The 11,896-nt window shown below is 48.0% G+C and overlaps 1 protein-coding gene across 1 annotated transcript in view; it reads right to left on the reverse strand.

The window, feature by feature from the left end:
• LOC136612845 (zinc finger protein 585A-like) overlaps positions 1-9,876 on the reverse strand; it is an 87,335-nt gene extending 77,459 nt beyond the window's left edge. The window contains exons 1-2 of the mRNA XM_066593599.1: positions 9,791-9,876; positions 6,448-6,600 (exon numbers count right to left, since the gene is read on the reverse strand). Of these exons, the coding sequence (XP_066449696.1) occupies positions 6,448-6,525 (78 nt within the window). The 5' untranslated portion in view covers positions 6,526-6,600; positions 9,791-9,876. The remainder of the gene's footprint in view (positions 1-6,447; positions 6,601-9,790) is intronic.
• Positions 9,877-11,896: the final 2,020 nt, after the last annotated feature.

The following is an 11,896-nucleotide window of genomic DNA, read 5'->3' on the forward strand; positions in this document are numbered from 1 at the left end:
AAGGTCACGATAGTGACCGAAACGTCGCAGGTTTTACCTTTGTTGGAGGAATAAAGATTGGGAAATTGTCTTGAAGATCCATCTGATGCTGCCTAGTCTTTGCTGTATATTCCTACCTGACTCCAAGACCCGGATCAACAACCCCACTGGTTATTTAATGTCTGTAATATCATAGTGCTCTAGAAAGACATCTAGTCCCCTCTTAAACTGCTCTATCAATTTTGCCATCACCATGTATTCAGACAGAGTTTCAGTGTCTCACTGATCTTACAGTAAAGAACTCCCTTCTGTGTTGGTGATGAAAATGTTGTTCCTCTAGATATAGAGGATGCCCTCTTGTTACCGTCGCTGTCTTTGGGTATAAACAGATCATGAGAGAGATCCCTGTATTGTCCCCTCATGTATTTATACATAGTTATTTGGTCGCACCCTAGCCGTCTTTTTCAGGGTGAATAATACCGGCTCTGGGTATTCCAGTACTCTCACACAATTAATTTAGTTGCCCCTCTTTGGACACCTTCAAGCACTGCAGCATCTTTCCTCAGCAATGGTGTCCAGAACTGTACGCAGTACACCTGACAGGTGCCTTATCTAGTGGAAGAATAATCTTCTCGTCCCTCGCCCCTATACCTCTTTTAATGCACTCCAAGACGTTATTTGCTTTTGCAGCAGCTGACTGGCAATGATTTTTCCAATTAAGTCTACAGTCCACTAGTACCCCCAGGTCGTTTTCCATATCACTCTTCCCTAGCAGAACCCCATTTAGTGTATATTGGTGAAATCCGTTTCTCCTGCCCATGTGTATAACCCTACATTTATCAATATTGAACTTTGTTTACCATTTTCTACCCAAGCCCCCAGGTTATCTAAGTACATTTACAGCCCTACATTGTCCTCTGTTTTATTAATTACCTTGTACAATTTTGTGTCATCTGCAAATATCGATATTTTACTGTGCAGCCCCTCTATCAGGTCATTGATAAACATATTGAACAGAATGGGGCTTAATACTGAACCCTGTGGCATCCCACTAGTGACTGAGGCCCAATCAGAGTACAAATCATTTATTACCACCCTCTGCTTTCTATCTCTGCGCCAGTTCTTTACCCAGATACACACATTTTTGCCCAGACCAACCTGTTTCATGTTACATCTTAACATAATACGCAGCACGGTGTCAAATGCTTTAGAAAAATCCATATATATGAGATCAATAGACTCTCCCAGGTCCAGCCTAGAACTTACTTCATTGTAGAAGCTGATCAAATTGGTCTGACATGATCAACCCCTCATGAACCCACGCTGATGATGAGTTATCCCATTGTTTTCCTTGAGGTATTCCAGGATGGTATCTCTCAGAAATCCCTCGAATATTTTTCAAATTACTAAAGTAAGACTTACCGGCCTGTAGTTACCAGGCTCTCCTTCTTGACCCTTTTTTGTATATTGCAACCATGTTAACAATATGCCAATTCAGTGGTATAAACCCGGTTTTCATAGTGTTCCTAAATATAAGAAATAGCAGTCTATCACATCACTTAGTTCACTTAGAACCCTTGAGTGTATTCCATCTGGGCCAGGCGATTTTAATCTTGTTTAACCGACTCTGCACTTCCTTCTGAGAAGGCAGGTGATATTTTGAAGGGGGTTCGTTTTAGATCTTTGCATCTTATGTGACATTTCTTTTTCCTTTGTAAATACACTTGCGAAAAGATTTTTCTTAATCGATTCGCCTTCCCATCATCTTCTATGATTTCTCCTGCAATTTTTGTTTAAAGGGGTTGTCCAGCGCCGAAACGGGTTTTTTTTTTTTTCAACCCCCCCCCCCCCCCGTTCGGCGCGAGGCAACCCCGATGCAGGGACTTAAAAAAAAAAACCGCACAGCGCTTACCTGAATCCCCGCGCTCCGGTGACTTCTTACTTACCGGTTGAAGATGGCCGCCGGGATCTTCTCCCTTGGTGGACCGCAGGACTTCTGTGCGGTCCATTGCCGATTCCAGCCTCCTGATTGGCTGGAATCGGCACGTGACGGGGCGGAGCTACACGGAGCCGGCATCCTGCACGAGCGGCCCCATTAAGAAAAGAAGAAGACCCGGACTGCGCAAGCGCGGCTAATTTGGCCATTAGATGCCGAAAATTAGGCGGCTCCATGGAGACGAGGACGCTAGCAACGGAGCAGGTAAGTGAAAAACTTCTTATAACTTCTGTATGGCTCATAATTAATGCACGATGTACATTACAAAGTGCATTAATATGGCCATACAGACGTGTATAGACCCACTTGCTGCCGCGGGACAACCCCTTTAAGGGACAGTATTTTCAGTGCAAATACTTTCATCAGTTTATATAAATGAAGGATAGTTTAGGGCTATTTTGCTCTCTTTGGCATTCAGTCTCCATGCTTCCTCCTTTGCAGTTTTTATCTTTTCCTTTTGTTTTTTTTTTTTTTACTGCATGTTTTAGTGCTTCTTCACTGCCCTTTTGTTTTAATCATTTAAACACTTTCTTCTTTTTGCTTATAGCCCCCTTTACAGTCTTGTTGAACCACATTGTAAAAATAAAAGAACTACAAGTAGAAGGAAACCAATGGTATGAACTGCTCACATGTGATAATTAGGATGTTTTCAAACTTCTCCCATTTGTCGTCTGTACTATTTTTTTTTAGGACACTGTCCCAATTAACGTTGCAAACAGTAGTTCTGAGCTGATTAAACTTTGCTCTACTAAAGTTTAGTTTTTTTTGTCGCTCCCTGATAAGGCTTCCTACTGAATGACAGCTGGAAATTCATTAAATTGTGGTCAGTATTTCCCAAATGTCCCTCAACCTGTACCCCGGTGATTCTGTCCAGTTTGATAGTTAATACAGATGAGCGAACCTACTCGTTTTGAGTAATTACTCGATCGAGCACCGCAATTTTCGAGTACTTCCGTACTCGGGTGAAAAGATTCGGGAGGCGTGGCTGAGTGGGGGGTAGCAGCGGGGAACAGGGGGGAGCCCTCTCTCTCCCTCTCCCCCCCCCCTCTCCCCGCTACAACCCCCCACTCACCCACGGCGCCCCCTGAATCTTTTCGCCCGAGTACGGAAGTACTCGAAAATCGCGGCGCTGGGGGGAAAAAGGGGCGTGGCCGAGTACGCTCGCTCATCTCTAATAGTTAATAATAAATTCAGGACGGCTCTCCATCTAGTTGGCTTCCATACAAGTTGGGTCAGGTAGTTATCTTTTTATTGTCAAGAACTTTTCACCCTTGTGAGATTCACAGGTTTTGTCTTCCTATATTACATTCGGATAAAGTCTCCCATAATAATTACTTCATTGCAGTTTGACACCTCTTCTATTTACCTTAATAAGTTTTCCACTTCTTCTTTTAATTTTTGGTGGCCTATAGAAAACCCCTATCAGAATTTTTTTATTTTTCCCTCTGTATTTCCACCAACAGAGATTCCACGTGTTCATCTCCTACACATATATCTTCTCGTAGCCTTAGCATTAAGTAGGATTTAACATACAGACATACCCCTTCCCTTTTCTGGTTCCCACGGTCTCTTCTGAAAAGATTGAAACCCTGTAAATGCACCGCCCAATTGCATATATAATCAAGCCAAGTTTCCGTTATTCTTACTGTGTCCTAATTTTCTTCAGACATACTTGCTTCAAGCTCACTCACTTTACTGATCAGACTTCTTGCATTCGTTGCCATACAATTTATCTGGTTGTTATTCTTTATATTCATTATGTTACTTATGGTCCTATTAGCTGTTCTATTAGTTCTATCTACACTAACCTAACTCCACGCTTGACCTCCATTCCCAATACTTGGTCCCAGGTCACTGTCTACACGGTCTTCCCCCCTATTACTCTTTTTGCCCTTCCCCACTCCCTAGTTCTCTTCCAACCTTCTAGACATCTTTTCCCCCAGCACAACTGCACCCTCCCAATTGAGATGCAGCCCGTCCCTACTGTAGAGCTTGTAGCGGATAAAAAAGTCTGCCCAGTTCTCCAGGAACTCGAAGCCTCTTTCTTACCTCTCTAAGCTCCAGCTGCCTTTCTGGTGTGACTCGTGCTACAGGTAGTATTTCTGAGAAAACTACCTTGGAAGTCCTTGCCCTGAACTTAGATCCTAGGTCTCTGAAAGGGTTTTCGAGGGTCCTCCATTGACCACTAACTTTGTAATTGGTGCCAATGTGTACCATGACTGCTGGATCTTCATCAGCCACTCCCAGTAATCTGTGAACCCAATCCGTGATGTGTCAAACTGGAGCGCCAGGAAGACAACACACTGTTCAACGATCCCACAGATTACCCTGTCTGTCCCCCTTATAAATTGAGTCTCCCACCACTAAGACCTGTCTAGCCTGCCCTGCACTTCCCATCCCCTTCTTACTGGAGCAGTCATCTCCCTGGCATTCAGAGGACATGTTGTGCCGCAGCGGTGCTGGCTCTGTAATGTCAGCCCCCTCATCTGCCAACTTTGCAAACTTGTTGGGTTGTACCAGTTCAGGACTAGCCTCTCTGGTTCTCTTCCCTCTATCCCTTTTGTCACCCAACTAGCTGCCTGCTTGTCCTGTATTTCCAAACTACTGTCCTCCACGCACCTACCCCAGTGAGTGCCTGGTTATTGAGCAGCAAACTCCTTACCTTTTCTATGACCGACCCAGCTCTGCAGCTCCTCAGAGAGAGCACGGATGAAACAATTGACCACCACCTTTGGACTGGAATACAGACCTCAGGTTTCAGCCATTTCTTTGCTAGGTTGAACAGGTCAAACATTTAGGACATAGCAGGTCGGTCAATCCTGTGGCTCCAGTTGTGTATCCTTTGCGCACAAACAGCCACAGTGACCCCCAGACAAGCAAGTATCTCAGGATTGAGTCTTGCATACTCCTTTACCTCATGCTTGCTGAGGTCATGGTATGCTTTTTGAGGTTCAGCAATAAGGTATAGTGTGACAACCTCCACCCATTCAGCTTCGGGGAGTTTTTCTCTCTTTGCAGCCCTCTCAAACACGATCAGATAGGCCTCGACATCATCCTCAGTGGTCATCTTTTGCAGGGACCGTTGCACAGCCTCTCTTGGACTAACTGCTGCGGGGCCCCTTCCTCTCTTCTCTCAGGGGGGCCAGAAGTGCTTCTTTTAGCAGGGTAATCTGTTCCTGCTGCTGGCTGTTTGTCTGGCATTGATCAAATGCTTGTTGCTGCTGAATACTTGCTCGCACCAACTGTTTGATAAGTTTCACCATAACAGGGGATGATGACTGTATGAAAATAGTAGGTTTCACCCAAAACATCAGCAGGCTTGTAGACTTTATTAATCAAGCATTGACATGCTTTTTTCCCTAGCAACCCAGATTGCCTGAATCCGACCACCATATGTAGCAATGTCTGCATGGGGAAGTGAGGTCGAAGAAGTCACACAAGTTCATTTAATCCAGATAATAGTTCAAGTTTCTTTTTATTCTTCTTACTTTCAGCAATAACAAGGTGACCCAAGGAAAAACTACGATCACTGGCGGCACATGAGCTTATTAAAAAAACAGAACACAATATCAACCATGACGCAGTAAGTCTGCCTGTCCACGGGCAATGATTTATCACCGGCGGATCACGCTGTGTGAAGCTTTCCATAGTGTTGCTATTGAAAGCGCAGCACCAGCATCTACGAGCAGAGAATAATAGCGATTCTCCGCTCGCGAGATTTAAATCGCGGCATGCCGTGATGTAACGCGATTGTCAACAGTGAGCTTGTCAGATAGACTCATGGAGCAGACTGTCAGTTCTCCATCCTCATCCTCCGTGGTGGAATATCGCTAGCGATATTCCGCCTCGGCCGTGGACAGGAGGCCTAAGGTTCTTCACGCCCAAGCCTAATTTGCACCAAATCTTGAGCAGGAACTCACAGTAGTTGCACTCACTTCCGGGCTCTGACTATAACTTCATGGCCTTACATTTTTTTATGTTCCAGTAGTCAGCTCAGTGTTTTCAGTTGAGCTCACTGGCACCCACAAGAAAGTCATGGACTGGATCCCTACCTCACCCAGGCCAAGTGTCTGGGTGAGATATACACCCCATCCAGCACCCTCCCATTTACCTGTCAGCAATAAGATAAACATACATCTATCCTAAGGGATAAGTAAAAGAGAAGTAAAATAATTGCAGACTAGATGGAGCAAATCTCCGGGTCAAACTCAGTCCATGTGATCCTGCTGGCTCCTGGCTGTCGGTTGGTTCCTCCTCATTACAAGGAGCCTACTTACCATTTTCATTGCTCCTACAACATTACTATTAGCTCATTGGTTCCCACCATACAGAACTGACCATATTGGTGGCCGATCTTCACATTATCTGCTGTTCAGTTGTTTAGTTCTCCCTCACTTGGAATAGATTTGCTGTTCCCTTCATTTGACTTGTTACATAATGCAAACATATCATAGGAATATTGAAAAGCTTACCTCTCCGGTCAGCAGGTAGATGATCTCCAGGGTAAAGTTTAATATTCTTTTGGTAACTTCATTCCCATCCTTCCTCATCCTTGGTGGCTTATTCAGGAGAAGGACCAATTTGGATGAAAAAATTGGATTGCCCGGAGGAATCTAGTACTGCACCTTTTAGTTAAAAAAAAACAGAGAGGCTCTAAATCCTACAGGAAACCTCATCATGTGTGACATAGACATCCTCACTTATTGATCACTGAGAGAATCAGGTTCTTCACTATATGGATTCTGGGGGTTTGCCATAAATATCTAGGTTGCTGCCCAAGCTGTTTCCATAACTCCCATAGATGTGAACAGAGAGCTGTACATCCTATCTTACACAAACACAAAATATTAGTTTAATTACCATCTGCTCCTATCAATTTTTACCTTCTTAGTCTGTGGTTCCTCCTCTGTATTATCATGGTTACCTGGATTACTATCAGCTCTCATTCAGTTTTATATTTTATCGCTGAAGTGCCAGTCACTATTGTTTTTATTTTCGTATGCAAGCTAGTGGTGGTACAACAGGGTACTAGAGCCTCCATGCCCCCTGGAGCACATCTTGTATCCAAGCTAGAGGCAGTACAACAGGGTACTAGAGCCTCCATACCCACCTATATCACATCTTGTATCCAAGCTAGAGGTGGTACAACAGGGTACTAGAGCCTCCATACCCCCTGGAGCACATCTTGTATCCAAGCTAGAGGCAGTACAACAGGGTACTAGAGCCTCCATGCCTGCCCATATCACATCTTGTATCCAAGCTAGAGGTGGTACAACAGGGCACTAGAGCCTCCATGCCCACCATTATCACTTCTTGTATCCAAGCTAGAGGTGGTACAACAGGGTACTAGAGCCTCCATGCCCGCCCGTATAACATCCTGTATCCAAGCTAGAGGCGGTACAACAGGGTACTAGAGCCTCCATGCCTCCCAGTATAACATCCTGTATCCAAGCTAGAGGCGGTACAACAGGGTACTAGAGCCTCCATGCCCCCCAGTATAACATCCTGTATCCAAGCTAGAAGTGGTACAACAGGGTACTTAATCCTCCATGCCCCCTGTATCACTTCTTGTATCCAAGCTAGAGGTGGTACAACAGGGTACTAGAGCCTCCATACCCACCTATATCACATCTTGTATCCAAGCTAGAGGTGGTACAACAGGGCACTAGAGCCTGCATGCCCGCCATTATCACTTCTTGTATCCAAGCTAGAGGTGGTACAACAGGGTACTAGAGCCTCCATGCACGCCCGTATAACATCCTGTATCCAAGCTAGAGGCGGTACAACAGGGTACTAGAGCCTCCATGCCCACCTGTATCACATCTTGTATCCAAGCTAGAGGCGGTACAACAGGGTACTAGAGCCTCCATGCCCGCCCGTATCACATCTTGTATCCAAGCTAGAGGTGGTACAACAGGGTACTAGAGCCTCCATGCCCACTTGTATCACATCTTGTATCCAAGCTAGAGGTGGTACAACAGGGTACTAGAGCCTCACTACAAGGGGTCAGTTTTCCACAATAAATTCTGCTTTTGCTTGTTAAACCAATCACAGCACTTCAATGAATGGCTGTGATTGGTTAATCAAGTGCTGGATCTGATTGATTGTTTCTCGAGTGTCGCGGCGCAGTCAGAGGCAGCACATACTGGAGGCGTGTTTATTCAAACCCTGACCAGGAAGCATTAACTGAAGACAAGTGCCGGGAGCTGCAGAGAAGACGTGCGGCGGAGCGGACAGCGAGTGTAAGGTGATGTAGGTGTTTTTTTTGTCACATTGCAAACAAATTGCGCACTTGTGTCACGAGTGGGAAACTAGCCTTTAGGGAACTTTCCCGCGGGACGGAATTAGTCGCGCGGATATTTCTGCCTCACAATGGTATCTCTATGGGGCTGGAATTCCGCGTCCGTTAGAATCCGCACGTCTTTACTACAAAACCGCAAGATTAAACTGCGCAGCGGAGGAGCTTCCTGCTGGTGATTACGGCGTCTTGTGGGATTGTTGGGGGGATTTCTATCATCCAGGAGACGGAATTCACAACTAAAGGCTGCGGGAAAACAGGAGAAGTTCTGCACTGATTGCCAATATCGGCCTCTGCGCCGCGTCCTGCGGACAATCCGCCCGTGTGAGCGATCTCATATACATTCCCCCCTCCACTGGAGGATAACCTCCCCCGCACCCCTGTGTGAGCGCTCTCATATACATCCCCCCTCCACTGGAGGATAACCTCCCCCGCCCCCCTGTGTGAGCGCTCTCATATACATCCCCCCCTCCACTGGAGGATAACCTCCCCCGCACCCCTGTGTGAGCGCTCTCATATACATCCCCCCTCCACTGGAGGATACCCTCCCCCGCACCCCTGTGTGAGCGCTCCCATATACATCCCCCCCTCCACTGGAGGATAACCTCCCCCGCCCCCCTGTGTGAGCGCTCTCATATACATCCCCCCTCCACTGGAGGATAACCTCCCCCGCACCCCGTGTGAGCGCTCTCATATACATCCCCCCCTCCACTGGAGGATAACCTCCCCCGCCCCCCTGTGTGAGCGCTCTCATATACATCCCCCCTCCACTGGAGGATAACCTCCCCCGCACCCCTGTGTGAGCGCTCTCATATACATCCCCCCTCCACTGGAGGATACCCTCCCCCGCCCCCCTGTGTGAGCGCTCTCATATACATCCCCCCCTCCACTGGAGGATAACCTCCCCCGCCCCCCTGTGTGAGCGCTCTCATATACATCCCCCCCTCCACTGGAGGATAACCTCCCCCGCACCCCTGTGTGAGCGCTCTCATATACATTCCCCCCCTCCACTGGAGGATAACCTCCCCCGCACCCCTGTGTGAGCGCTCTCATATACATTCCCCCCCTCCACTGGAGGATAACCTCCCCCGCACCCCTGTGTGAGCGCTCTCATATACATCCCCCCCTCCACTGGAGGATAACCTCCCCCGCACCCCTGTGTGAGCGCTCTCATATACATCCCCCCCTCCACTGGAGGATACCCTCCCCCGCCCCCCTGTATGAGCGCTCTCATATACATTCCCCCCTCCACTGGAGGATAACCTCCCCGCACCCCTGTGTGAGCGCTCTCATATACATTCCCCCCTCCACTGGAGGATAACCTCCCCCGCCCCCCTGTGTGAGCGCTCTCATATACATCCCCCCCTCCACTGGAGGATAACCTCCCCCGCACCCCTGTGTGAGCGCTCTCATATACATTCCCCCCTCCACTGGAGGATAACCTCCCCCGCACCCCTGTAGTAATAACCACATGGAACATGTCTGACCTCCCCCCAAGACCCTCCGCCGCCTCTTACCTCTATACAAGTCTCTGAAGAATGCTGGCTGATAACAGAGAGAACAGCAGTGACCACCACCTGCTCTGTATCTGCTACACTGCAATAGGACCTGTGATGATGTCACCGTCATGTGATCAGTAGGGGCGGAGCTCAGCAGTGAGGAGGATAAATAAACGTGAGGCAGAGAAATGAGAGCTGTCAGTGATAGTCGGCTGATCGGATGGGGACTGAATTTTCTGACGCGCCAACATTTCATTGTTCTTTCTCTTTACAAGTCCCTGGTCAGACCACACATGGAATATTGTATACAGTTTTGGGCATCGGTACTCAAGGACATATCAGAGCTTGAGCGGGTACAAAGGAGGGCAACTAAAATAATAAACAGAATGGGCGGACTACAATACCCAGACAGGTCATCAAAATTGGGGTTATTTTGTTTAGAAAACAAGACAGCTGAGGGGCGACCTAATAACTACATACATATATCAGGGGACAATACAGAGATCTCTCCCATCATCTATTTGTACCCAGGACTGTGACTGTAACAAGGGGGCGCCCTCTACATCTAGAGGAAAGAAGGTTTCTACACAACACAGAAGGGGATCTTTACTGTAAGAGCAGTGAGACTATGGAACTCTCTGCCTGCGGACGTGGTGATGGTGAACAATAGAGATGAGCGAGCACCAAAATGCTCGGGTGCTCATCACTCGAGTCGAACTTTTCGCGATGCTCGAGGGTTCGTTTCGAGTAACGAACCCCATTGAAGTCAATGGGCGACCCGAGCATTTTTGTATTTCGCCGATGCTCGCTAAGGTTTTCATTTGTGAAAATCTGCAAAACCCAAGAAAGTGATGGGAATGACACAGCAACGGATAGGGCAGGCGAGGGGCTACATGCTGGGCTGCATTTCAGGTTCCCCGGTCCCACTATTCAGCCACAATAGCGGCAAGAGTGAGACCCCCCCCTTCTCCCAACAACTTTTACTTCTGAAAAGCCCTCATTAGCATGGCATACCTTAGCTAAGCACCACACTACCTCCAAAAAAGCACAATCACTGCCTGCATGACACTCCGCTGCCACTTCTCCTGGGTTGCATGCTGACCAACCCCCCCCCCCCCCTGCACGACCCAGTGTCCACAGCGCACACCAAAGTGTCCCTGCGCAGCCTTCAGCTGCCCTCATGCCACACCACCCTCATGTCTATTTATAAGTGCGTCTGCCATGAGGAGGAACCGCAGGCACACATTGCAGAGGGTTGGCAGGGCCAGGCAGCGACCCTCTTTAAAAGGGGCGGGGCGATAGCCCACAATGCTGTACAGAAGCAATGAGAACTCCAATCCTGTGCCACCTCTGTCAGGAGCTGCAAACGTGGGCATAGCAATGGGGAACCTATGTGCCACACACTATTCATTCTGTCAAGGTGTCGCATAGCTCAATCCACACTGCAAGGGGAAAGCCGTCAGCACTCTGCCCCCTACCCAAGTCAGTCAGTGTCTTTGTGCCAGACAGGTCAAACACCGCGATGGGAACTAAGTTTGCACCAACAGCATAGGGGGTCCTAGGAAGCCCAAGACATGAACCAAAAATTGATCTGAGCGGCCAAACATGGCAGACTTGCACTGCGCCCACGACATAGGCCTCGGCCCACAGATTCAGCAATCCTAGGCTGGAAGCGGACTTTCACTGCACCCAAGACATAGGCCTCTGCACAAACCCTCAGCAATCGCGGGCCTACAGCGGACTCCTATGCTAGCGTAGCTGTGCACGTCTCATTAGCACTGTATTGCTCCTGTAGTTTGTCCCAATGCAGTGCCACGGATAGTAGAGCTAACGTCAGATGAAATACAGGTGGGCTTCGGCCCACACTGCATTCCCCAGTCAGACCGGGGTTTTTAATACATAGACACAGGCAGGTACAACTCACTAATGTGAAGTCCGTGTGGACCGACAGCATGGGAGGGTCCCTGGAACCCACCGGCGGTACATAAATACATCCTATTGCATTGCCCATCACAGCTGAGGTAATGTCAGGTTTAATGCAGGTGGGCTTCGGCCCACACTGCATGCCCCAGTCAGACTGGGGTTCTTTAGAAGTGGACACATGGAGTTACAACTCCGTGTGGA

Source organism: Eleutherodactylus coqui, chromosome 1 (assembly GCF_035609145.1).
Source record: "Eleutherodactylus coqui strain aEleCoq1 chromosome 1, aEleCoq1.hap1, whole genome shotgun sequence".
NCBI lineage: Eukaryota > Metazoa > Chordata > Amphibia > Anura > Eleutherodactylidae > Eleutherodactylus > Eleutherodactylus coqui.